This window comes from Microcebus murinus, chromosome 8, assembly GCF_040939455.1.
Source record: "Microcebus murinus isolate Inina chromosome 8, M.murinus_Inina_mat1.0, whole genome shotgun sequence".
NCBI lineage: Eukaryota > Metazoa > Chordata > Mammalia > Primates > Cheirogaleidae > Microcebus > Microcebus murinus.
The window spans coordinates 74329457-74357422 of record NC_134111.1 but is presented as its reverse complement, the minus strand read 5'-3'; the positions used below and the strand labels follow the sequence as shown (position 1 = coordinate 74357422).

General features: G+C 37.7%; 1 protein-coding gene and 1 pseudogene across 2 annotated transcripts in view; one reads left to right on the top strand and one right to left on the bottom strand.

Annotated features, from left to right (window-relative positions):
- Window positions 1-27966, top strand: part of ORC2 (origin recognition complex subunit 2) — a 50047-nt gene that overhangs the window by 3797 nt on the left and 18284 nt on the right. For both annotated transcript variants that reach the window (XM_076005792.1, XM_012739053.3), the window contains exons 2-10: window positions 1076-1124; window positions 2692-2795; window positions 3234-3377; window positions 8464-8553; window positions 13854-13946; window positions 14806-14837; window positions 18541-18598; window positions 21912-22105; window positions 24084-24182. In XM_076005792.1, coding sequence (XP_075861907.1) covers window positions 2699-2795; window positions 3234-3377; window positions 8464-8553; window positions 13854-13946; window positions 14806-14837; window positions 18541-18598; window positions 21912-22105; window positions 24084-24182 — 807 coding nt within the window. In that variant the 5' untranslated portion in view covers window positions 1076-1124; window positions 2692-2698. The remainder of the gene's footprint in view (window positions 1-1075; window positions 1125-2691; window positions 2796-3233; window positions 3378-8463; window positions 8554-13853; window positions 13947-14805; window positions 14838-18540; window positions 18599-21911; window positions 22106-24083; window positions 24183-27966) is intronic.
- On the bottom strand, window positions 173-1691 carry LOC105856975 (sterol carrier protein 2 pseudogene; annotated as a pseudogene).

The window sequence follows — 27966 nt, the reverse complement described above, 5'->3', positions numbered from 1 at the left end:
TCTGAACTCAATTTTATTCTGAACTCAACCCCAAACCATAATTACCATATTAACTTTGTAATGCATAGTTGTATGCAATTCAGCAAAGTAGGAGTACACCATCAGGCTCTATTCACCCAGAGCATAGGAAAAACAGGATTGGCCATACTCCTTTAAAAACAAATCTCTCACACAATTTGCCAATGTGTAGTCTCAGTCTAAATTCTGACAATGAAATATATGGATATATCTATATATTTCATCTTGATTTTCAAAAGTAGTCAAAGGGGAGTTCTCATAGCTTAGCTTTGGCTGGCTGAAGCTGAAGATTTTGTAACTTCATAGCCAGACCCATATTTCCAGTGATTTTCAATTTGCCTTGAAAGAAGGCCGACTGAGGATTCATTTTACCAGTCATTAAAGCCAGTAAGTCAGAGTCAGCCATTGTCATCGTGCAGTCTGCCTTCTTATCTGAGTTAGGAAGCACTGATCCTTTGCCCTTCTTCACATCTACAACCCAGGTGGCTTCTTTACCCCCAGGGCCATCCTTCACCTTGAAGGCAAAAACACCACCAATTTTCTTCACAGACTGTTCCCCTACCTCTTCTAGCTTCTTCTCAATCTCCTTAAAGACAAGATTTGCCTTAAATCCACCACCTGGAGAGCTGGTTGGAGCAGCCTCAATTTGATGAGTTCTAAAAGAACTGGCAGCTTCAGGGAAAACCCATCTTGTAGATCATTACAATCGCAGCTCCTCCAAGGCCTAAATTATGCTGCAGAGCCACCTTTGCACCAGGACTAAAATATAAAATATTTTAAAAAGAGAGAATACATTTATAGTACTCAAAACTATGTTTACTATATTATAAGTACTCAAATTGTGTCCTCCTACCCCTGAAATCCAGATATTCTCAGTCTCTAGGGCTTCCTGGCCAAAATGGTAATGATTATTTTGTCCTTACTACCATCATGATTTTGTAAGGTCTACATTTATCTATTCATCATGTCTGTTAAAACTTGTGGACTTCTTAATTTTGCCTCGTTGCTTTTATTTTCATACAAGCTAACCCTGACTGAGTTCTTTTTCTAATTACAGGTGACTTTATCTAAATCTTCCAGCTGCAGAATGTGTAGTACCTTAAAAGGTAAATGAAAACTGAAATAAGTTATCTAAATGTGTCAGTTGTCAAAAGAAAACTTGGGAACATTGAATTAGTATCCACATGTAGATAACTAACTCCCTAGAGACACAGTCAATAGTTCCTCTTGTCAAAAGAAAATGTAAAAACAGGAGTTAGGAGAGAAGAAAATTCCTCAAATCCTAGTTTACATTTTTTTGAGTAAACTGAGTTGGAATTATCATTAATTAGTTTTAGGATATTAGCATTATAAGTTCTGAAACTAAATTTTGTTAGAATAGCCAGAGTTAATTAAACCTTTGCTTGCCAAATTCTTAAGTTTGTTCAGTGAGGAACTATCAAATGTTGGAAAGATTCGTGTTTATTATTAATATTTAGTTGTCAAGATACCTAGAAGGCCATATTAGTATTCATAAGGTTGCTTGGTAAGCATTCAAGAAAAGCAAAGGAAAGTACTTGGGGTTTATTTGATCCAGGCTTGGGACGCCAATGAAATATCACAGGCTTCCCTCAGTGGAATATATCTTTCTAGTGAACAGATAATAAAATCCACCAAACCATTAATTCTTTCATTGCCCCTTTTCTAAACACTTATATTAACCACCCTCTTTCTGTTAATGTGGTAGTTATCATGATTAGTTAGAGCTTTCTTTACAAATGTAATTGTTTTCCCAACATTTTATTAATAGTTTACTTACTTTGATGGATTTAGCTTTCAAATCTCAGACATCTTTTCCCCTTGTCCCTCGTTTTTCAGATAAAGAATTGAGTTATTTACAGTCAGAGACATAATATTATTACAATAATGCACAGTGTGCTTTTTATACATAAAAAGACTTTTTAGCGGGGTGTGGTAGCTCATGCCTGTATTCCTAGCACTCTGGGAAGCCGAGGTGGGAGGATCACTTGAGCTTAGGCATTCAAGACCAGCCTAGCAAGAGTGAGACCCCCCCATCTCTACAAAAAATAGAAAAATTAGCCCGGCATCGTGGTGCATGCCTGTAGTCCCAGCTACTTGGGAGGCTGACGCAGGAGGATTGCTTCAGCCCAGGAGTTTGCAGTGAGGTATAATGCGGCCACTCTTCCTCAGTCGACAGAGCAAGACACTGTCTCAAAAAAGACTTTTAAAAAATACTATTTTAGGCCGGGCGCGGTGGCTCACGCCTGTAATCCTAGCTCTCTGGGAGGCCGAGGCGGGCGGATTGCTCGAGGTCAGGAGTTCGAAACCAGCCTGAGCAAGAGCGAGACCCTGTCTCTACTATAAATAGAAAGAAACTAATTGGCCAACTAATATATATAGAAAAAATTAGCCGGGCATGGTGGCTCATGCCTGTAGTCCCAGCTACTCAGGAGGCTGAGGCAGGAGGATTGCTTGAGCCCAGGAGTTTGAGGTTGCTGTGAGCTAGGCTGACGCCATGGCACTCACTCTAGCCTAGGCAACAAAGCGAGACTCTGTCTCAAAAAAAAAAGAAAAAAAATACTATTTTAACAAAAGAGATATATATTCAGTATGTGACTTTTTGACTGTGTGAATTCTTCATCACTTTTGAGTGAATTTATTGCTTTTGTTTAGGTTGGCAATGACAAGTAAACTGGAAATAAAAGAAGACAAGATGCTGGAGGTTCAGTTTGTGGGAGATGATGATGTTCTTAATCACATTCTCGATAGAGAAGGAGGTAGTACGTGATTGTACAATTGAGAAGATGGTTATTGTAATGCTCATGGATTATTTCAATTTTTAAAATATTTTAACATTTTATAATTTGAAAATATAGCACAAAGTATTTGATTTAGTAAGACTAAATAAAAACTACTTTAATTTTTAGTTTAATTATTTGAAACTTTAATTGCAAATTTTAAATAAAGCCTTATCTATTATGAAATGCTCAGTAGTAGTGGTAAATGATAACTTCAAATATGTGGTGATTTTGATTCCCCAAAATATATACTTTTAAGGTGTGTGGTTTTTTTTCCTAAACTTAATTATAATCAAAGAGAACACACTGATTTTAAGTAATAACAATATAAGTAGTACAGTTTGTTTACTTATTTAAATGTAATATGTAGAAAGAAGTTGTACCTATCATGTTCTGATTCTTTGGATGTTCTTATAGGAGCTAAATTAAAGAAGGAGCGAGCCCAGCTTTTGGTCAACACAAAAAAAATAATAAAGAAGCCAGAATATGATTTGGAGGAAGATGACCAGGAAGTCTTAAAAGATCAAAACTATGTGGAAGTTTTGGGAAGAGATGTTCAAGGTATTTGGGGGAGAGAAATGTATACTTATATATCTGCAAGTAGCAGAAATTGTTTTACAGGATACACAAAAGGAGTCTGGTAGGTTAAACAGTGGTGTGCTATATTAACCATGTTTTTCATCTGAAAAAACCAGGTTTTTTCTCCATGGTTCTTTTTTTTTTTTTTTTTTTTTTTTTTGAGACAGAGTCTCGCTTTGTTGCCCAGGCTAGAGTGAGTGCCATGGCGTCAGCCTAGCTCACAGCAACCTCAAACTCCTGGGCTCAAGTGATCCTTCTGCCTCAGCCTCCCGGGTAGCTGGGACTACAGGCATGCGCCACCATGCCCGGCTAATCTTTTATATATATATCAGTTGGCCAATTAATTTCTTTCTATTTATAGTAGAGACGGGGTCTCGCTCTTGCTCAGGCTGGTTTTGAACTCCTGACCTTGAGCAATCCGCCCGCCTCGGCCTCCCAAGAGCTAGGATTACAGGCGTGAGCCACAGCGCCCGGCCCATGGTTCTTTTTTTAATAAACAACCAATCCTGCACTTAATTATTTTTAGAAAGAAGGAATCTATAGACTAACTACTCTAAAGTTATTTTGTAAGATATTTATATTTTTAACTTACTTAAAATAATTTTGTAAAGCAAGTCATTTCATTTTTACCTTGATCTTCTTTACAGCAATAGTTAAGAGGAACATTCCAGGAAGTAGTGTTGTTCAAACCCAGGCATGCTGGTATTATGGGTTTTTTGTTTTGTTTTTTTAACATTTCAGTCGGATTCCTCCCAGTTTATACTTAAAACAATTTTTAGGCTTGAATTATATTTTAGTGAGGAACTTTCTCATTGACTTTTAATTTGCTGCCTGTGATCATATTTTCTGTATCCCGCATACAGTCTTAAATCCTCTCTGTTACAAAGCATGCATAGTATGGATAAAAATATCTTATAAATGTTTTAAAATATTGTTATTTTAATATGTATAGTTTCACTTAAATAGTGGTAAAATTAAAAATATTTTTTAAAAGATTACGGTGAAATATACATAAAACTAGCATCTTAACCATTTTTAAGTGTACAGTTCAGTGGCATTAAGTACATTCATTCAAACCATTTGCAGCCACTCTCTAAAACTCTTTATCTTACAAAACTGAAATTGTGTCCCCATCAAACAACCCCCTAGTCTTCTCTTCTCCTAACCCTTGACAACCACCCTTTTACTTTCTGTTATGTGAATTTGACTACTCTAGGTATCTCATATAAGTGGAATCATACAGAATTTATTTTTTTGTGACTAACTTATTTCACTTAGCGTAATAAGATCCTTAAGGTTCATTCATGTTGTATGTAGCATGTGTCAGAATTTATTCCCTTTTTAGGGCTAGATAATATTTCATTATATGTATATATCATCTTTTGTTTATCCATTCATCTGTAGGTAGACACTTGAGTTGTTTCTACCTTTTGACAATTGTGAATAATGCTGCTATGAACAGGTGTACAAATATTTCTTTGGGACCCTGCTTTTAATTCTTTTGGGTATATACCCATAAGTGGAAATGCTGGGGATCATATAGTAATTCTATTTTTAATTTTTTGAGGAACTACCATAACTTTTTGCACAGTGGCTGCACTATTTTACGTTTCCACCTATAGTTCACAAAGGTTCCAATTTCTCCATCTTCTTGTCAACACTTATTAATATTTATTTTTCATATAATAGTGTCTCTTTTAATGGCTATGTAGTGGTAGTTTTATTTCTTTTTAAATATATTGTTAAATTCTTAGAGGTTATTCATTGGACAAAAAAGAACTTTAATAGTTGAGTAATATTGCATACTTATCCATAAGTAATATATGGTTTCCTCTACTATACTTTTGGATTGTTTCTAACTTTTTATTATTGTAACAATGAAATAGTAATTGATTTTGATGTAAGAGTTGAGTCTTTTATTTTAACATAAGTTTGCTGGAGATTAGCTGGTGTAGGAACAGTATCACCTTCTTGTTTTTGCTTTTTTTTCAGACTACATATCTGTAATGCATCATCTGGAATTTCCAGCTTCATTTTCTCCTAATAGATTAATAATTTAAAGACACTTTTTACGTAGTCTGAGTATAGTGGGCTTTTATGTTTTTCAAATTTTCTTTTAAGTCTTTTGTGGTTTCTCATCCACACCTAATTTCAAACCAGTTGTTTTAGCTAATAACTTCTATCGAGTCTTTTTAAGCATTTAACTTTGTATAGAAACTACTTGATTTAAAAAAAAATTTTTTTGAGACTGGTTCTTACTCTGTTGCATGGGCTAGAGCACATTGGTGGTCATCATAACCCCTTGTAGCCTCCAACTTCTGGGCTTAAGCAATCCTCCTGCCTCAGCCTCCCGAGTAGCTGGGGCTACAGGCACGTGCCACCACATCTGGCTAATTTTTTATTTTCTGTAAGGATGTGGTCTTACTGTGTTGCTCAGGCTTGTCTCTGATTCCTGGACTCAAACATTCCTTTCACCTCAACCTCCCAGAATGCTGAATTACTGGCTTGAGCCACCATACCCAGCCTTTATTTGTTTAAGAAATGAGATCTTGCTATGTTGCTGAGACAGGACTTGAACTCCTGGGCTCAAGCAATCCTCCCACCTCAGCCTCCTGGCTAGTTGTGACTAGCAGCATGTACCACTACTGTTGGCTACTTGATATTTTTAAATTCATATTTTGTATGCTAAACATTTAAGTCATATAATTGTAGTAACAAGTTCTCTCATATAGACTACATATATGGAAACTGGATATACCATAGAAGTAGCATTGCAGATCACTGAGCTAAATCAGTAAATGGTGTCGGCACAATTGGATATTCTCATGGAAAAAAGAAATTGGATCTTTACCTCCAATTATAAACAAATTAATTAAATATTTAAACATGAAGAACAAATTGTAAATGCCTTCAAGAGAAAATATGAGAAAGCTGGGTGCGGTGGCTCACGCCTATTATCCTGGCACTCTGGGAGGCCGAGATGGGAGACTTGCTTGAACTCAGGAGTTTGAGACCAGCCTGAGCAAGAGTGAGACCCTGTTTCTACTAAAAATAGAAAATTTAGCTAGGCATCATGGCATGCACCACCGCACCCAGTTTTCTCATATTTTCTCTTGAAGGCATTTACAATATGTTCTTCATGTTTAAATATTTAATTAATTTGTTTATAATTGAAGGTAGAGATCCAATTTCTTTTTTTGTTTTTCTTTTTTTTTTTTTTGAGACAGAGTCTCACTTTGTTGCCCAGGCTAGAGTGAGTGCCGTGGCGTCAGCCTGGCTCACAGCAACCTCAATCTCCGGGGCTCAGCGATCCTACTGCCTCAGCCTCCGGAGTAGCTGGGACTACAGGCATGCGCCACCATACCCGGCTAATTTTTTGTATATATATATTTTTAGTTGGTCAATTAATTTATTTCTATTTTTGGTAGAGACGGGGTCTCGCTCAGGCTGGTTTCGAACTCCTGACCTTGAGCAATCCGCCCGCCTCGGCCTCCCAAAGTGCTAGGATTACAGGCGTGAGCCACCACGCCCGGCGGTATAGCCTTTTGAAAGAGACTTGGACAGTTTCTTACAAACAACTCTTACCATACAATCCAGCAATTATGCTCCTTAGTATTTACTCAAATTAATTAAAATTTATGTCCACATAAAAACCTGCATGTGGACTTTTATAGCAGCTTTATTCGTAATTGCCAAAACTTGGAAGCAACAAAGATGTCGTTCTGTAGGTGAATGGATAAACAAACTGTTACATCCTGACCATGGAATATCATTTAGCACTTTAAAAAAAAAGAAAAGTTACCAAAAACCATTAAAAAGACTTAAAAGAACCTTAAATGCATATTACTGAGTGAAAGAAGCCAATCCGAAAAGGCTACATACTGTATGATTTCAACTACATGACATTCTGGAAAAGACAAAATTATGGAGACAGGAAAAAGATCAGTGTAAAGTCTGTTTTTTTACAAAAATAGTACTTCTTTTCATCAAATGACATAGAAAAGATACTTCTTCTGAAAAGAAGAAACCTGTGAAAAAATGTTCAATCTCATTGATAATTAGGGAAATGCAAATTAAGACACCTTTCTTCATGAGATTCAGTTTTTACCCACTAGTTTGGCAAAGATAAAGGAGTTTGGATAAAACCAAATGTTAGTGCAAATACAGATCAATAGGAACACCTACTTTGGAAAAGTTTGGCACTATTACTATTACATGTTGACATAAATTACATGTATTGACATGAAAAACATCTGTTTCCAAAAGAAAATTAATGAGTATTGTAAACCAGTGGATCAAGAGGACTTGGACACCAGAATCCAATCAGCCAAATTAGTTTATTTTTACCTGTGCAGGGGCTGTCACCACTCCATGCAAGGAGGGAGAAGCAGCCCTGAACAAAGCTTTTGCAGTTTTATTTTTATACCCTCGGGGCTGGCAGCTATGCAAGCAAGCAATCACAGAAAATCACAGAAGCAGAACTTTGTGGTTAGCCGTTAGTTAAGTGAACAATGGAAAGGTACACTAAGGGACAAGGGACTTTTCCTGGAACAAGACCTCTCTATTCTTTTTGAGAACAAGCCTCCTTGACTCCCTGCTCCCTCCTCTGGGAACTTTTTTACACGGTTGGGACTTTTTACTAATGGTTAGAGCAAGACTGACTCCATTTTAGATTTACAGGAGCCATCTTTAGTCTATCTACTTCATGAGGAGGGCATTGTTTTACATTTTTAAAACTCTCTTTAATATCTGATGTAATAGAAGACAAGTGAATTTTCTTATCTGCTTCACACAGCAGTTTGAGGCTGCTGTGACCTAGGCTGGTGCCATGGCACTCACTCTAGCCTGGGCAACAAAGCGAGACTCTGTCTCAAAAAAAAAAAAAATTTTTTTTTTGTATAAACAGTGTCATAGTCTGTTTTCTTTATTATGTATTTTTAAATATGTTGTATATGTTGTTAAACCTTTATGTAAGGAGGGGATTTTTTACTTAAAATTTTATCTTTTTTTTTTCTGTTAATTAACTTTGCCCTTTCATACTAAATGTATGTTGCATTTTCTTTTTCAGAATCATTGAAAAATGGCTCTGCTACAGATGGTGGGAATAAAGTTTATTCTTTTCAGAATAGAAAACACTCTGAAAAGATGGCTAAGTTAGGTATGCTGCTTTTCTGATTTCTGTAATTATTCACCTTTTCTAAGATATATTTAACCACATTCCCCATGATTATCATCCCATTGCATTTCCTAAAAGAATGATGAAAGATTGTCTCCAATTTAGGGAATGATGAGGTATTCCCTAAAAGAATAATGCCATTTTATATTGTATGTAAGTTCATTTGTTTTTTTTCATACTCAGATGTCTTCTGCTCTTACCTAGATTATAAGCTTCTCATAGTAGGAACCCAGTCTTCATTCTTTCTTTTGTTCTTCCTGATATATCTAGCACAGGTTCTTAGCAAATTTTCGTGAAGTAATGACTGCCTTGAGAGTCACATTAAGATATTCAGAATTGGCCGGGCGTGGTGGCTCACGCCTGTAATCCTAGCTCTCTGGGAGGCCGAGGCGGGCGGATTGCTCGAGGTCAGGAGTTCGAAGCCAGCCTGAGCAAGAGCGAGACCCCGTCTCTACTATAAAAATAGAAAGAAATTAATTGGCCAACTAATATATATATATAAAAAAAAATTTAGCCGGGCATGGTGGCGCATGCCTGTAGTCCCAGCTACTCGGGAGGCTGAGGCAGAAGGATTGCTTGAGCCAGGAGATTGAGGTTGCTGTGAGCTAGGCTGACGCCATGGCACTCACTCTAGCCTAGGCAACAAAGCGAGACTCTGTCTCAAAAAAAAAAAAAAAAAAAAAGATATTCAGAATTGATTAAATAATAGTTTTACATCCTGTATACAAAAACGTTTCTTTTATAGAAAACTATTTACATAAAACTGTTAGGAATACAGCCAGATGTGGTGGCTCATACCTATAATCCTAGCACTTTTGGGAGGCCAAGAAAGGAGGATTGCTTGAGCTCAGGAGTATTGAGACTAGCCTGAGCAAGAGTGAGCCCATCTCTACAAAAAATAGAAAAATTAGCTAGGTGTGGTGGTTCACACTTGTAGTCCCAGCTACTCTGGTTGCTGAGACAGGAGCATCACTTAAGCCTAGGAGTTTGAGGTTGCAGTGAGTTATGATGACTCTACTATACTCTAGCTGGGGTGACAGAGCAAGACCCTGTCTCCAAAAAAAAAAAAAAAAATTATTAGGAATGGCCTATTATAATGTTTTTCTTACTCAAGTTACCAACTATAGCAATTACACCTGAATTGCTGATTTTCAGAAAACTGAACTAAACTAACTAAACTAACATTAAAATTAAACTGTCAATGTAAGTCTTTACAAAAGTTCAGGTGGCACTGAAATTGGATCTTGCAGTTTGACAGGTCATCATTTTTGAAAGTTTTATGGAAAGGAAATAATGTATGTGAAAGCACTTTGAAAATTAAGAAGACCCATAATATATAATGGTTTGGGAATAATAATTATCCACCTGGTAAAATGTAATAGTTGTATTAGAGGGCTTGTAATCTATAAATACAAAACACCTATGTGTATTTCTTAGTGGTGCATTTTAATTAATTTTTTTTTTTGAGACAAAGTCTCACTCTGTTGCCCCAGCTAGAGTGCCATCGTGACAGCCTAGCTCACAGCAATCTCAAACTCCTGGGCTCAAGTAATCCTTCTGCCTCAGCCTCCCAAGTAGCTGGGACTACAGGCGCACACCACAACGTGCAGCTAATTTTTCTATTCTTAGTAGAGATGGGGTCTTGCTCTTCCTCAAGCTGGTCTTGAACTCCTGAGCTTAAGTGATCCTCCCACCTCAGCCTCCCAGAGTGCTAGGATTAGAGGCATGAGCGACCACACCCAGCCTTAAACATTCTTTATTTTTATATTTATCATAAACCAATAATGATTTATGGACTGACACTAGCTTATGGCTCATATACTTTGAGTAGTACTGAAATACAGGATGGCTTGGAATAAGGAAATTAGGAAAGTGTTACATCATAGCATTATTTTATTTTACCCCTAGACCAGAGGTTTAGAAATGGAATGAAGAGTATTCATTTTAATTATGAAAAACACTGTGAAAGAAATAACAGCACAAGGGAACACATTAGAGACAAAGAAACTGAAAATAACTTCCGTATATCAGCAGATGTGGAGAAACTGAGAACAAAGCTTACCTAAAAGAGAACCTGAGGAATGTAATTTTGGAGAAATCAAAGTAATGTGATACATCTGGGTAGAGTAGGGCTTGACCTATGGCTTTCATCTAGAATGAATTTATGAGTAGAGGTGGCTGCCGGAAGCATCATATCAAGAAGGATTTTAAGGAGCCAGGCTTAGTAGGAAACAGTATAGTGATGAGATGGTGATAGTTGTGGAAGGGTTAAGATGTATTAAAGACTGTGAAACTAGTTGAGGAGGTAAGCAAGCTGGACAGGAGGTATAGAAGGTAAAAGGTAAACAGTTAGGGCACGACTTCACAGAGGAGAGGTTTGATAGGGCCAAGCAGTGATATCCATGTTTCTGCTAATACTTATAAAAAGTAATTCTATTTTAAATCATTTAAGAGCTGTATTTCAAAGTGTATATGATGGAGCTCCTTGACAGTGTTTCATTCAGCAATTATTTATTGACCTCTCAAAATGAGGAGTAAGGATACCAAAATGATTAAGACAGTTTTTCACAGATTGGTGAAGATTATACTTACTGATACAAATAAAAACAGAAGTAAAACAATTGTTCTTAAGTTTGAATGCTATAATAATGATGGCAGTTACTATTGAGCAATAACTGTATGCTAGGATCTGTGCTTAGTAATTTATCTCTCTATACATCTATTTAGATGAGCCCGTGGAGACTGAAACTAGAGAGGTTAAGTACCATGTCCAAAACCACAGAGAGGTGGTAGAGCCAGCTTTAGGTCTCAAGCTTGTTTAATTCAAAGCCTGTACCCTTACCTGCTATTGCACAGCTTCCACAGAGTTATGTACAAGCCACAATGGTTGCCCAAAGTAGAAAGGGATCCTTCTGGGGTAAATCAAGGAATGCTTTAGAGGTGGTGATGCCAATTCTTTTTATTTTTGAGACAAAGTCTCACTCTGTCACCTGGGCTAGCATGCCATGGCATCAGCCTAGCTCACAGCAACCTCAAACTCCTGGGCTCAAGCAATCCTCTTGCCTCATCTCCCAAGTAGCTGGGACTACAGGCATGTGCCACCATGCCCAACTAATTTTTTCTCTATATATTTTTAGTTGTCCATATAATTTCTGTCTATTTTTAGTAGAGACAAGGTCTCGCTCTTGATCAGGCTGGTCTCGAACTCCTGAGCTCAAATGATACACCCACTTCAGCCTCCCAGAGTGCTAAGATTACAGGTGTGAGCCACCACATCTGGCCTGATGGCAATTCTCGAGAGATGAATAAGAGTGTGTCAGGAAGACAGGGAATGGGGATATTCAAGAGGAAAAGGCACGATTCATTCATGCAAGTGCAAGTGCTGAAGGATGGTTGGAGCACAAACTGCAAAATGGAGTCAAGTAAAGATGAGACTTGATAAGTTGTAGGGGCTGGATAATGAAGGGCCTGTATATCAAGCAAAGGAATATTTATTCCATATATGGATAACGTGAGGAGAAGTTATTGGTGGTTTTAAGTAGAAGTGTTAACTTAATTAGATTTGTATCTTAGAAAGCTCATGCTGGCAATGTGAACTGGCCACTCTTAGAGTCCAGACGGATGTGGTGAGAGCAGGAATGAAGGTAGGAAATGTGGGAAGGTGGGAATAGAGTGAGGTGATGAATTAGAGATGCGGTCAAGAATGGGATAACGGTGAGGAAGCTGGATTCTATGATGATCTTGGGATTTCTGCACATACATCTTTATAGACAGATACTATGAAATAGGAGAGGGAATACAGTAGGAAGAGGCATTTTCAGGCAAAAATAATTGTACTAGGCATTGTTCCTGGGGCTTATGAGACATGTTTAGTTTGATTCATCTGAAAGGTATTTGAATATCTGCCCATCTCTGTTTGCTTACATGAATGACTGTCTTGTTCTTTTTCCTTTTCAATTCTTTTTCTTTCTCCCTGTCCCTTTGTAGTTTTAATAGTTATTTAAAATCAGGTTGAGAATTTTTATATTTTGATATAAAACCAAAATTATCTCAGTAAGTTGCTTTGTACTTTTGTGGCATTCGTTGTTGTGAATTTTTTTCCCTATCCTGTGGATCAGCAGCCTTTAGTCCAAAAGTGGTGTAAAGAGGACCAAGGACTGTGCTGTAGGCATGTCTAGAATGTTTGGAAGGATGAGGATGGTGAAGAAGAGTTGGAATAACTACCAAAGGTAGCCACATGACCAGAATAATGTCATAACAGCCAAAAGGAGAAATGATATCAAAGAAAGATTAAACAACAACAACAACAACAAAAAAACCCTAGTAAATATATAGATGACCAAGGAGATTTAAGAAAAAACAAGAAGCTAGTGCATTTGTGGAGACTGTCATTAGTATCTTGGGTCAGTTTCAGATTAGAGAATAAAAATGGGAGGAGGATTAGAAAGAGTTTAGGAGCAAAGAAAATGGCTTTAACTTAAGCAAATTCGACTATACCTTCTCCATTAAAAAATAAAAGAAGGAAAAAAAAAAAGAAGGGAGATAATTTAGTATGTATCTTTTTTCTCAGTGAGCAGCGTCCCAGTATGAGCATTAACTTGGGAAATGTAAATCTATTTTTTCATTTGGGTTCATTGCCCAATGCCTCTCAAAATGTGAAGAGTGTAAGTAAGCACCATTAAAGATTTTATTTTTCATTTAAAATGTCCCCTAAATAGAAACTCACTATTCCATTTGATGCTCAATTGTGGAATTGGCCATCTGTTCAATACTATATTATATTTTTTACATATTCATATGTATTGTAGAGCTTTAGACACAAAATAAAGTGTACCACACTTTATGGAAAATAAGATATTTTAAAGTAAAATTTAACTATTCGTAATTTTCACTTGATTTTAGTTCCCATTTTCTGGCCCTTCTTTCTCACCGCTAGCAAAGGTGTGCCTCAGGTTAATATGGTAAGAAATGGGAGGAGTGTGAGTGGTTGATGGAGAGAAAAGAGTATGATAATTAGAAAAAGCAGCAAGGTCCAAGTTCTTTCTTTTTTTGAGAAACATGGATAATTGAAAGAAGATTTGAAGGTTTGGAGACGACGACTACTAAAGGTGAAAACATAGTACTCTTAATATGACTAGGTTTATTTATCATTGTGGTAAAAGTAGCAAGCAGGTTTTTTTTTTTTTTTTTTAAGAATGTATGTAAGTGAAATAAGGCTGTTTCCCTCTTCGTCTGCTGTCATCCTTTAAAAGGTTTTTATATATTTCTTTGTTTGTTTACAGCTTCAGAACTGGCAAAAACACCAAGAAAAAGTGTTTCATTCAGTTTGAAGAATGATCCTGAAATTATGATAAACATTCCTGAAAGTAGCAAAAGTAAGACATTACCTCAGTTCTTTGAAAGGAGTTTTGATAGAGATTACTTTTTTCTTGTCTATGTGATTTTTAAATATTCTTTTCTATTCTGAAAATTCATTCAGTAGAGTATAGTTAGTACTCTAACCTGTGTCCCTTAGTGTATCCATATTTAGCAGTCAATAAAAGGGGAAGATATCTGTGCTAATTGAAGTTGTGCAAATTGGCAGGCCCAACTAGAAATAGTCTTTTAAGTCCCATTGTCATTTGCTTGAGTTACACAGTTGTTCATGGAAGATTTGGCTTTGGCAAATATTATATGAAATAAGGCTTTTGGGGTTTGAAAGTTTTATAGATTGTAGAGAACTGTGGAGCAGCTGTTTTAAATGACCCATTCCAACTAGGTTAAACAGTGTACTTTTTATCTTCATTTATTTTTTATTAGAGATGAGATCTTACTTTATTGCCCAGGCTGGAGTGCAGCGGCTGTTTACAGGTATAATCACAGTACACTGCAGCCTAGAACTCCTGGGCTCAAGTGATCTTCCTTACTCAACCTACTCAATAGGTGGGACTACAGGAATGCACCACTGAGCCCAGTCCCTGTGTACTTTTTAATGATCAAAAATAAAAGAGGCTCTATTTTCTCTTATTAGAATGCTGCAGAAATGGAGGAAGTAGCTGTAATTAATTGAGAGTAATCATGTAATTAATAGTGATAATTCTGTGTAGTGATATATCTAGTGGAGATATAATTAATTTAAGAATTCAATAATATGTGGTAGCCTCTGTGTAGAAGCTGCACCTTTGTTTTAATGAAACTAGACCAAAAAAAGTGAAGTATTTATAGTAAATCATGTTTTTTTGTTTCATTCTTTAGAGCATTCTGCTTCAGACAAAGTTCAGCTGAAGGTAAGCAATTGTAAAAACAAGCAAAACCTTTAGTGTTACAAAGTAAGACATGACAGCCAAAAATTCATGGAAAATTTCCTCTCTTAATTTATAGACAGAGAGGTGAAGTGCCTTGCCTGAGTGCATCTAACTAGGAAAGAAAAAAGCTAGAAAATGAAGCCAGGTCTTTTGGACCCAACTGTTGTGCTTTTTTTGCTGTGTCAGAGCTACCCCTGGGTGACACTTTAGGCCTGATGATTTAAAAAGAAAAAAAGAACAATCCCTGGGTATTTTTGACTTACTGGAGCCAGCCTGGAATATTTGGGGTTTTGTTTCGTTTTTATATATAATATACTGTTGTTTCTTAATGGGAGGTTGATCCCAAGATCCATTAAATCCATTACTCTATCCTTTTATAATTTACATTTGAAAACTAGGCTGGGCTCGGCGGCTCATGCCTATAATCCTAGCACTCTGGAAGGCTGAGGTGGGCGAATTGCTCGAGGTCAGGAGTTCGAAACCAGCCTGAGCAAGAGCGAGACCCCGTCTCTACTATAAATAGAAAGAAATTAATTGGCTAACTAATATATATATAGAAAAAATTAGCTGGGCATGATGGCACATGCCTGTAGTCCCAGCTACTCGGGAGGCTGAGGCAGAAGGATCGCTTGAGCCCAGGAGTGTGAGGTTGCTGTGAGCTAGGCTGACGCCACAGCACTCACTCTAGCCTGGGCAATAAAGTGAGACTCTGTCTCAAAGAAAAAGAAAACTAAACTGTTTTAGGTAAATTCATTCCAAGCTAACTAAAAGAAATTGACAAATTTTATCTCATCTTTTGTGTTTTTGTGGTTTTATTTTTTTCATTATGCCTTGTCAAGGGCCCTGCCTAGATATGGGCAAGCCCAAATAGGCATAGAGAAATTTAGGGCATTGAATATGTGGGTGGTGAGTGTATCCAGCCCTGGGTGGCAATAGGTTTAGATATGCCTGGTCTTATGTACAGACCCCTTAAATAAGAACATGAATATAGATATTTATGGCCTGTGTAGGAATGTCCTATTTAGGCAAGTCTAGGTGTGGGATTAGACATGTCAGAATCTCCTTTGTCTTTAATAATGTTTTTTTCCTATATTATGTCTTATATATTGTATTACTATAAAAGAAAAAAATTCATCGCCATAATTCATTCAAGAATTTAGATACATTAGAGCATTCTCTCTCAAGTTGCAGTTAACAGTCCATGAGTAGATATTGTCAACTGTTCTAAAAAGACAATAAGAAAACCTATTAATCAAACAAGGCTACACACTGCAATAAGAGACAACATCATCGTGACAGAGTCTTAGTGTATTCTCTTTTTTTTTTTTTTTTTTTTTTGCGAGACAGAGTATCGCTTTGTTGCCCAGGCTTAGAGTGAGTGCCGGGGCATCAGCCTAGCTCACAGCAACCTCAAACTCCTGGGCTCAAGCAATGCTGCTGCCTCAGCCTCCCAAGTAGCTGGGACTACAGGGATGCGCCACCATGCCCGGCTAATTTTTTCTATATATATTATTTGGCCAATTAATTTCTTTCTATTTATAGTAGAGACGGGTCTCGCTCTTGCTCAGGCTGGTTTCAAACTCCTGACCTCAAGAGATCCGCCCGGCTCAGCCTCCCAGAGTGCTAGGATTACAGGCAGGAGCCACCGTGCCCGGCCAGTGTACTGTCTTAGAAGACCAAGTTCAACAGAAAATATGTATAGGGCCTAGGGATTCTGTGCTCAAATGCTGTAAGGAAGGTTTTTAAGATGAGAACTAATTAATATTGGGCAAAGTTGGGGGCATGATGCTTTAGCATTGGTAGACACAGTTAAAAGAGGGTTCTGAAGTATGTCTTGATAACTAAATGGTTGTTTAATAACATAAACAAGCTGTTTGCCCTGGGGAGTAATCTGTTTGCCAAATGATCAAACTGTCAAGATACTATCTTTTTAAGTAAGAATTTTCTAAAACACTTATTTTGTCATGGATGTTCCGAATCCTCAGGCTTGAATTAAGCCATATACATGCAAATTGTCCCAGTTCTCAACCTTGAAGCCACTTAGTAGAATACAACCTACATTTTAAAAAGTGAAATAGAACAGAATTAAAACCTCTATTTTTGCAGCCTGGCATGGTGGCTTATACCTGTAATCCTAGCACTCTGGGAGGGAGGCAGGTAGATCATTTGAGCTCAGGAGTTCAAGACCAGCTCTGAGCAAGAGTGAAACCCCATCTCTACTAAAAAAAATAAATAGAAAGAAATTAGCTGGACAGCTAAAAAATTAGCCGGGAATGGTGGCGCATGCCTGTAGTCCTAGCTGCTCGGGAGGCTGAGGCAGTAAGATTGCTTGAGCCCAAGAATTTGAGTTTGCTGTGAGCTAGGCTGATGCCATGGCACTCTAGCCTGGGCAACAGAGTGAGACTCTGTCTCAAAAAAAAATCTCTATTTTGTAAGTATCATTTTATCACAGTTTTTTTCAGTTATATATATGCACATGTATACTGGATCAAGATGGCATGATATAAAAATCTTGATCAAAAAATTTGAGACTCACTATAAACCCATTGGTAAGGGATCAGCTCAGTTATAATAGTACTATTTTTTTTTTTTTTTTTTTTTTTTTTGAGACAGAGTCTCGGTTTGTTGTCCAGGCTAGAGTGAGTGCCATGGCGTCAGCCTAGCTCACAGCAACCTCAAACTCCTGGGCTCGAGTGATCCTTCTGCCTCAGCCTCCCGAGTAGCTGGGACTACAGGCATGCGCCACCATGCCCGGCTAATTTTTTATATATATATCAGTTGGCCAATTAATTTCTTTCTATTTATAGTAGAGACGGGGTCTTGCTCTTGCTCAGGCTGGTTTTGAACTCCTGACCTTGAGCAATCCGCCCGCCTCGGCCTCCCAAGAGCTAGGATTACAGGCGTGAGCCACCACGCCCGGCCAATAGTACTATTCTTAATATCCCAAATCAAATTCTACTGACATTTGTAACTAGCATCAACAGCCTATCACAAGATGATAGACTTAAGTTTTTTGCATATTTTCATATTGTCAAACACAATGTACTTTATCTTTTTATCAGTACTACTAAAAATTAACATTTTATAACAGTGGACATTTTAATGTGTTGGAAATTTAATAGTGTTAAGTGTGTGAGAAGAAAATATACTTTGTACTTCTATAAAAATTTAAAAAATTTTTAAATGCAGAAAGTAAAAACATAAATCTGTTTCTCACCTCCTCATAGAATGTAATACTTTAATATCAGTAAATTTCTAGCACATTAAAAGGTCCATTGCCATATGCATAGAAGTGCCCATTTTCACTGCACATTATTTCCTTTTAAAAAAAATGCTACAAATCTCATAGGTGAAAGTGGTTGATATACCATGTGGCTGATATACTCATGTTTTTTCTTTACATAATAAAAGTATACACAATACTTTATGAATGTCTGGAATTCAATTTCTAGAGTCACCCTAGGAATCCTTTGGAATTTGTTATGTTGTTTGTTGTTAGACTCTATTTTTCTTTCCAACACTCATTGTTGTTATCTTCTAGTTCTAGGAATTAGATTCATCTAGGTGTAATTTAGTCTGTTGAAAGCAAAACATTTTTCTTCTTTTCTAACCTCTTCCACTCAGATTAGTCATTAATTTTTATATTATTAACTATTTAACTATTATGTTTTTTGTTTTTAAACAGAACAATGACAAAAGTGAATTTCTGTTAACACCTCGTAGTCTAAGAAAAAGATTAATAGGTATGTATTTCTTTTTACATGAATATTTTATAAAAAGTAACATCTAAACAAAGGGCAATAATAGTTACTTATGCAAATTCTAGACTTAGACTGCTTGGTTTTGACCTGCCATTTACTGGTATCTCTCTGTGCCTCAATTTTTCATTTGTAAATGAAATAGGTATAATGATGGAACTAGCCTCAGAGTTGTTTTGAAGATTAATTGAAATAAAAGATATCAGAAGTACTTAGTGTAGTACTTGACCTTGGTATGAGCTTAACAAGTATTAGCTATTATTATCTTTTATTGTAATAATTATTATGATTACTTATTGCTATGTCTTTTCATGAAAGAAAGGATGTGTCCATGTCCTCAAAGTATAGATTCCTTAAGGACTAGGACTGTATGCTTTTTAACTCTAACATTTAGCACTATGTCTTTCACATTATAATTAATGGATATCGAAGTCAATTAAAACATCTCTCCAATAAAATAACATGCTTTTTAGTTTATTTGTTTGGAAGTGGTTATATTGATTTATTTAGAAATTTTTATAATGAAATAATATTAAATATTCATAGTTGTACTAAATGCCATACAAAGTCAAGTAAATAGACATGGGTCCTGCCTTCTGGGAAATTAAAAATGGTTTCAGATTTTAAGATATTTAACTTTGGGGCAAATGACTTGTTGACCTATATATTTCTTTTCGGTTGTTTGTTTTTCCTTAAACTCAGTGGTGAGAATGACCTTTATATTTCAGAAAAATGTCAACCCTTTTCTTGGTGTTGACCCCTTGGGAGTAGTAATATTAGCTAACATTGTTAAATTTAGCCAAACATTGGGGCTTCATCCTGTACCCATTTCTTTTCAGGGTATGAATTTTATAGAGCTGTTAAAACTATATTTTTAATCACCATAAAAATTATAATGCTAAGACCAGGCGGGGTGGCTCACACCTGTAATCCTAGCACTCTGGGAGGCTGAGGTGGGCAGATCATTTGAGCTCAGGAGTTCAAGACCAGCCTGAGCAAGAGTGAGACCCTGTCTCTACTAAAAATAAAAAACAATTAATTGGCCAACTAAAAATATATAGAAAGAGATTAGCTAGACATGATGGTGCATGCCTGTAGTCCCAGCTACTCGGGAGACTGAGGCAGGAGGGGATCACTTGAGCCCAGAAGTTTGAGGTTGCTGTGAGCTAGGCCAATGCCAAGGCACTTTAGCCCGGGCAACAGAGTGAGATCACTCTGTCTCCAAAAAAAAAAAAAATTAATGCTAAATGACTGGGTATCTGAAGCCGTATAAGATAATATATACAATTATGATTATTATTTCCTGTCAAATATGTCCCATGTTTTGTTTTCTCCTTACCCCAAAGAACAGACGTCTTTAGAGAAAAGGTGAGCTTCCCTCTTCCTTGTCAATCACCATGAAGCATATATGCCGACAATGGAGGGAGGTATACTTACAAATATAAAGTAGAGGCATTTTCTTGCATATACCATGGGCAGCAGTCAGTGCACACCTTAATCTGCTAAGCTACATATGCCTGCATTCCTACAAATCCAAGCCTTTTTTTTTTTTTTTTTTTAAGGAAGGGTCTTGCTCTGTTGCAGACTAGAGTGCAGTGGTGTCATTGTAGCTCACTGCAACATCAAACTTAAGTGATTGTTCTCCCCCAGGCTCCTGAGTAGTTAGGACTATAGACTCACACCATCATGCCTGGCTAATTTTTTTTTTGAATTTTTGTAGAGACACAGTCTCGTTTTGTTTCCCAGGCTGGTCTCAGACTCCTAGACTCAAGCGATTTTCCTGTCTTGGCCTCTCAAAGTGCTAGGATTATAGGTGTGAGCCACTGTGCCTAGCCTTTTCTTCTTTTTTAGTATCTATATTTGTTGTATGCTGACTTTGGATAATACTCTGAAATATATCTATTTTTCAAAATAAATATATCAACTTGGTTAAAGTTACTTCATTCATATTTTGGAAGTTAACTTTTAAAAATAGTTCATAACTGTTGAGTGTTAAAGTAGCTTTATCCTTATTTGATAAGTAAAAAACTAGCTTTATTTCTGGGAAGTGATGGGGGTGGGTTTGTGGTTTGTTTAAAAATATAATTCTTGGCCGGGCGCTGTGGCTCACGCCTGTAATCCTAGCTCTTGGGAGGCCGAGGCGGGCGGATTGCTCAAGGTCAGGAGTTCAAAACCAGCCTGAGCAAGAGCGAGACCCCGTCTCTACTATAAATAGAAAGAAATTAATTGGCCAACTGATATATATATAAAAAATTAGCCGGGCATGGTGGCGCATGCCTGTAGTCCCAGCTACCTGGGAGGCTGAGGCAGAAGGATCACTCGAGCCCAGGAGTTTGAGGTTGCTGTGAGCTAGGCTGACGCCACGGCACTCACTCTAGCCTGGGCAACAAAGTGAGACTCTGTCTCAAAAAAAAAAAAAAAAAAAATATAATTCTTGAAATCAACTCTGGGATAGAGTGTATGTATTAGTAATAATGTTAGCTACCATTTACTGAATGCTGTATTATTAATATTGGGATGGTGTTCTCAGTTGGCAGCAACAGAAAATTCCACAGTTTAAGCCGTGGACATTTAAGTATCTCACATCATAAGAAGCACAGAGATCCAAATTCCATGGTTGATACAGTGACTCAACAGTATCATTAAGGACCCAGGTTATTCCTGTCTTTTTACTCTGCCACCAGCATTTTTCATCTGTAGGTTTGGTACTTCATATTGCAATGAGGCTTTCCCAGCTTTAAGCTATGAGTGGAAATAGGGGCTTTTTTCTTCTATAAGTGAGGAAAGTCTTTCCCAGAAGCTTCCAGCTAACTCTTCTCAAGTCTCATTTGTCAAAGGGTTACATAGCCAACTGTAGTGGCAAGGGAAGCTTGGAAAACAAGTATATGGCAGAAGGAAAAGACACTTATCATGATCATCCTCTAGGGTGGGGCTTATTGCTACATTTTACAAAAATGGAGTTCTTTTAGCAAGGAAGAAGGAAGGAGAAGGGTATTAGGTATCACTGACAGTTTCTACCATGGTTCTTGTGTGTCAGACATTAATAGTTACTTTATATACATTTCAGTGTAATCTTTACAATGGTTTATTCAGTTAGGCATTATTAGTCTCATTTGCTAAATGAGGAAACTGGTGCTCAGAGAATTAATTAACTAGCTCTGGTGAAATAGGAGCAAGTAATGACAAAACCAGAATTCAGACTCTTTCTTCGAAGCCCACACTCTTTTCATTTCCCACTAATGTTTGTCTCTGTTGTCAAACTATGAGATTTTCCCAATTGCTTTTTTTCCTTCCACAGTTTCAAGGTCTCATTCTGACAGCGAAAGTGAATATTCTGCTTCTAACTCAGAGGACGATGAAGGGGTTGCACAGGAATATGAAGAGGACACTAATGCAGTCATACTCAGCCGAAAGACTGAAGCTCAGAATAGAGTAGTTTCAGTTCCTGTTTGCAAAGAAACGCCTTCAAAGAAAATGAAAAGAGATAAAACAGTAAGTGAAGAGACTCAAACCATAGAGAAAAATTGTGTAAGACCTCAAACGTAGACTACTCTAAGAGAAGAGATCCATGTAAGGAATCAGAGTAATTTTTTTTCTACACTTTTCTATATTTTCTCAGCCTTACACGTAAATTTCCACATATATTTGTTTCTATTTCTGGGCTTTCTATTCTGCCTTGTCTACATATCCATGAGTCAGTACTATAGTATATGCTAAACGTGACATCTCAATTCAGTTGTATAAAAAATGAACTTTTAAATAATTTTTTTTTTTGAGACAGAGTCTCACTCCTCAGCCCAGATAGAGTGCAGTGGGATCATCACAGCTTACTGCAACCTCAAACTCCTGGGCTCAAGCATCCTCCTGCCTCAGCCTCCTAAGTAGCTGGGACTATAGGCGCGGGCCACCATGCCTGGCTAATTTTTTCTATTTTTGGGAGAGATGGGGTCTCGCTTTTGCTCAGGCTGGTTTCAAACTCCTGACATCAAGCATTCTTCCCGCTTTGGTCTCCCAAAGTGCTAGAATTACAAGAGTGAGCCACGGTACCCAGGCTTAAATAAATATTGATTGGACAATTGGAAGCATGAATTCTCACTGTATCCCCCGTTTTTTGTTTATTTTTTTGAGACAGAGTCTTACTCTGTTTCCTGAGCTACAGTGCCATGGCGTCAGCGTAGCTCACAGCAACCTCAAACTCCTGTGCTCAAGCAATCCTGCTGCCTCTGCCTCCCGAGTAGCTGGGACTACAGGCATGCGCCAACATGCCCAGCTAATTTTTTTCTCTCTCTATATATTAGTTGGCCAATTAATTTCTTTCTATTTATAGTAGGGTTGGGGTCTCGTTCTTGGCTCAGGCTGGTTTTGAAATCCTGACCTCTAGCAATCGACCTGCCTTGGCCTCCCAGAGGAGCCTGCTTCTTAAATAGCTTTCTGTCCCTTCCTTACCACCCTAGAGGTTAGTCCTCCCCAAAATGAGAAGAGCAAGTAGTGAACCATTTTACTGGAATAGTAGGCAAGTCTTTTGTTTTTACCTTGCAGTTGATTTCCTCATTTTCATAGTACTTCAACTGTACTAATATTTAAGGATTTGCTAAGGCTATTTAAGGATCCTGATATGTAAAACCATCTTTTTTTGTTTGTTTTGTTTTTACTCTAAATGGAAATTATATATTGTAACTTAGGAATCCTTTTTAGCTGGCCGGGCTCGGTGTCTCAATCTGTAATCCTAGCACTCTGGGAGGCCGAGGCGGGTGGATCACTCAAGGTCAGGAATTGGAAACCAGCCTGAGCAAGAGTAAGACCCTGTCTCTACTAAAAATAGAAAGAAATTAATTGGCCAACTAAAAATATATAGAAAAAATTAGCCAGGTATGGTAGTGCATGCCTGTAGTCCCAGCTACTCAGGAGGCTGAGGCAGGAGGATTGCCTGAGCTGGGGTAGCTGTGAGCTAGGCTGATGCCACGGCACTCTAACCCGGGCAACAGAGTGAGAATCTGTCTCAAAAAAAAAAAGGAATTCTTTTTAGGAACAGACTACTTCAATTGGTTGTTTCTCTCTCTTTCTTTCTCTATTTCTTTCTTTTTCTTTCCCTTCTTTTACAGGGTCTGTCATCCAGGCTATAGTGCAGTGGCACAATCACAGCTCACTGTAACCTCAAATTTCTGGGCTTAAGTGGTCCTCTTGCCTCAGCCTCTTGAGTAGCTGGGACTACTGGTTTACACCACCACACCTGGCTAATTTTTCTATTTTTTGTAGAGATAGGGTCTCACTCTTGCTCAGGCTGGTCTCAAACTCCTGGCCTTAAGCAATCCTCCCACCTCAGCCTCCCAAAAAGTAGGATTACAGATGTTAGCTACCACACCTGGCCAGTAATGTCACATGTCCTATTTTACACTAATATCACTGTCTAGTTTCTATATAAGACATATCTGAAATTGCTAATAACTGACTTTACTCTGTTTACTTTCAGAGTGACTTAGTAGAAGAATATTTTGAAGCTCATAGCAGTTCAAAAGTTTTAACCTCTGATAGAACATTGCAGAAGCTAAAGAGAGCTAAACTGGATCAGGTATGTTGCAAGGAACGTTACTTCTAACATTGTCTTACTGTGTCCTGAAAGGTACACTACATAAGCAACAAATCTGAAGAGTAAGTGTACACAAACAAAAGTATTGTCCTGATCAAATGAAAGACAAATTAATGTGATGTGATTATTACATATCTATTTTATTATATAAGTGGTAAATTATTCACTAGATTAGAATTTTTTGACATACTATATACATTTTTTTCCTCTTATTTATCATTTGTTCACAATCCATAATAACCATCAGAGTCATAGTTCCTTGATACCCATGTACCATTAGTCTCTGTTATTTATTTAACTCACATATTCATTGAACCTCACACTGGTCATAAAAAATGATTGCAACCTGACTTTTTCTCAGTTACAAATTTTGCAAAAAGTAGAGGATATTTTGCTTGATGATATTATGGAAAACCTGCCTGGCATGATGGGGTAACAAGGTTACTATGTACCTTGGTTCCAGTAGCTCATTTTACGAAAAATACCATATAGTTATACTTGTGGTTTTGACTGATAGCTCTCTAAGAAAGGAGATAGAACCATCTGAGTGAGAAAAAATTTCAGTCAGTAATATATGGGGATGATAATCTAACTCCAGAAGAGATTATTACTGGATTAAAGACCATGAAGATTTTATTATACTCTGTAAATGAGAATTTAGGGAATTTTCTACAGTGTACAGAGCTTTGGGTAAAATTTTTTTTTTTTTGAGACAGAGTCTCACTTTGTTGCCCAGGCTAGAGTGAATGCTGGGGCATCAGCCTAGCTCACAGCAACCTCAAACTCCTGGGCTCAAGCAATCCTGCTGCCTCAGGCTCCCAAGTAGCTGGGACTATAGGCATGTACCACCATGCCTGGCTAATTTTTTCTATGTATATTAGTTGGCCAATTAATTTCTTGCTATTTATAGTAGAGACAGGGTCTCTCTGAGCTGTGGAAAAGAGAGAGGAGAATATGGGGTAAGGTTTTGTGACCTAAAAACATGGTACTTCATGTTTTTTTGTCACCTGCCTCACTGGTATTGAGACTCAGTTCAGAAACTATTTGAAAATAAATGTCAAGAAGCCAAGTTGTTCCAGGTAATAGATGGCACTAACATTTGCTTAGAGTTGATATTTTTATATAAACAGCATGGGAGAAGGACAAATGAATCTAGGATCAAAATAGGACCTCACAGGACTTAGGGGCAAAAATATCTATAGGGGGATGAAAGAAACACCTGTTAATGAGGGAAAGGAAAACCTTTCATTGATTATTTTGCTTTTTTTTTTTTTTTTTTTTTTTTTGAGACAGAGTCTCTCTTTGTTGTCCAGGCTAGAGTGAGTGCCGTGGCGTCAGCCTAGCTCACAGCAACCTCAATGTCCTGGGCTCAAGGGATCCTTCTGCCTCAGCCTCCCGAGTAGCTGGGACTACAGGCATGAGCCACCATGCCCGGCTAATTTTTTATATATATATCAGTTGGCCAATTAATTTCTTTCTATTTATAGTAGAGACGGGGTCTCGCTCAGGCTGGTTTTGAACTCCTGACCTTGAGCAATCCGCCCGCCTCGGCCTCCCAAGAGCTAGGATTACAGGCGTGAGCCACCGCGCCCGGCTTTCATTGATTATTGACATAGCATAGCTAACCAGTACAATCTCAATAGCATGTAACCATAAGCATTTATTTCTCATATCTGCGGGTCAGCTGGGGGTTGGCTGCTCCAGGATTTACCCCATGCCTGTCTTTCTCATTGGGCCAGCAGGCTTACTGAGGCATGTTCTTCTCATGACAGTGGCAGAGGCATAACAGAAAGAGTGGAACAACAAATGATCTCTTAAAGCCTAGGTTCAAAACTGGCAGTGTCACTTCTGCCTCATTCTAGTAGTGACAGCAAATTGCATGACTGAAGACAAAGCCAAAAGGCAGGGAACTATCCTCTATCCATTTAGTGGAAAGAACTGCAAAGTCATGTAACAAAGAGTATGGATACAGAGAGAGGGTAAGTATTTAGGGCAATAGTGCAATTCTCCATGAGTATTAAAGTTTGAAATGAAAGTGCATAGATGAGATAGCATTCCAGAGTTAACACTGAAGTCTGAATATGCTCAGATAATCCAGTATAAATCACTACTGGGATAAGAGATTTTTTTTAGCTACCTACTTAACAGTTTTACTTAGCAGTAGTTCTGTTTCTCTTTAAATATGTAGATAAATAAACATTGTACATCCCAGAGGGCCTGGAATATTGACTGCAACTCTAGTCTTCAGTATTAAAAGATACTTTACTTGAAAGGTAGAATCATGAAAAGATGGTAATGCCAGGGTGAAGGTGCATATACAGCTTTTTGTTGGAGTTTTCATTTCAAAACATAAACTGTGTTTGGTTCACCAGCATGACTTTCCAAGTTTTGGGTTCAGAGCAATGTACCTTCCTGAGTTTATTATTGTTTTTAAAACTTAGCCATACTTATGAAAGATAAAAGATTTGTTAGAGATAGATTTTGGAAGAGGAACAGTGATATAAGTTTATTTTACTAATGATAACCGTAAGTAAATTATAAAGAACCTTTAATGTTTTCTGAGCATTAATATTTAACTGTTACCTTAAACATTTATATTTTTTTCAAATCCATAGGTGGGGTTTGTTTTGTTGGTGGTTTTTTTTTTTTTTTTCTGCCCCAGATAAGAGTGTAGTGGTGTCATCATAGCTCACTGCAACCTCAAACTCCTGGGCTCAAGAGATCCTCCTGCCTCAGCTTCCTGAGTAGCTGGGACTGGACTATAGGTGCTTGCCACCATACCAGGGTAATTTTTTGTTTTTAGTAGATGCAGTGTCTTGTTTTCCTCAGACTAGTATTGAACTCCTGACCTCAAATGATCCTCCTGCCTTGGCCTCCCAGAGAGCTAAGATTACAGGTGTGAGCCACCTCACCCTGCCTTAAATCCACAGGTTTTTAAAAGTCTGTCTGGATTTATTGTTAAAGCTGGGAGGCAGATTTAATCATCTTATAGTAATGAAATTACAATTATAGAAATTAAAGCCTTATAATTTGGAATTTACAATCATTTAAATGGTTCTGGGCCAGGTGCAGTGACTCACGCCTGTAATCCTAGCTCTCTGGGAGGCCAAGGTGAGCGGATTGCTCGAGGTCAGGAGTTCGAAACCAGCCTGAGCAAGAGCGAGACCCCGTCTCTACTAACAATAGAAATTAATTGGCCAACTAAAAATAAATATAGGAAAAATTAGCTGGGCATGGTGGCGCATGCCTATAGTCCCAGCTACTTGGGAGGCTGAGGCAGAAGGACTGCTTGAGCCCAGGAGCTTGAGGTTGCTGTGAGCTAGGCTGATGCCATGGCACTCTAGCCCGGGCAACACAGTGAGACTCTGTCTCAAAACAAAAAAACACACAAAAAAAATCATTTTTGAAATATTTTGTATATTCAGTTGATACAGTCATTGCCAAACTTGATTAAAGTAATATTTCCACCAATAGCATCTTCTAACATCAACTTCAAAGGAAATAGTTTTATTTATTTATTTATTTTTGAGACAGAGTCTCGCTTTGTTGCCCAGGCTAGAGTGAGTGCCATGGCATCAGCCTAGCTAACAGCAACCTCACACTCCTGAGCTCAAGCAATCCTGCTGCCTCAGCCTCCCAAGTAGCTGGGACTACAGGCATGCACCACCATGCCCGGCTAGTTTTTTCTATGTATATTAGTTGGCCAATTAATTCCTTTCTATTTATAGTAGAGAGGGGGTCTCGCTCCTGCTCAGGCTGGTTTCGA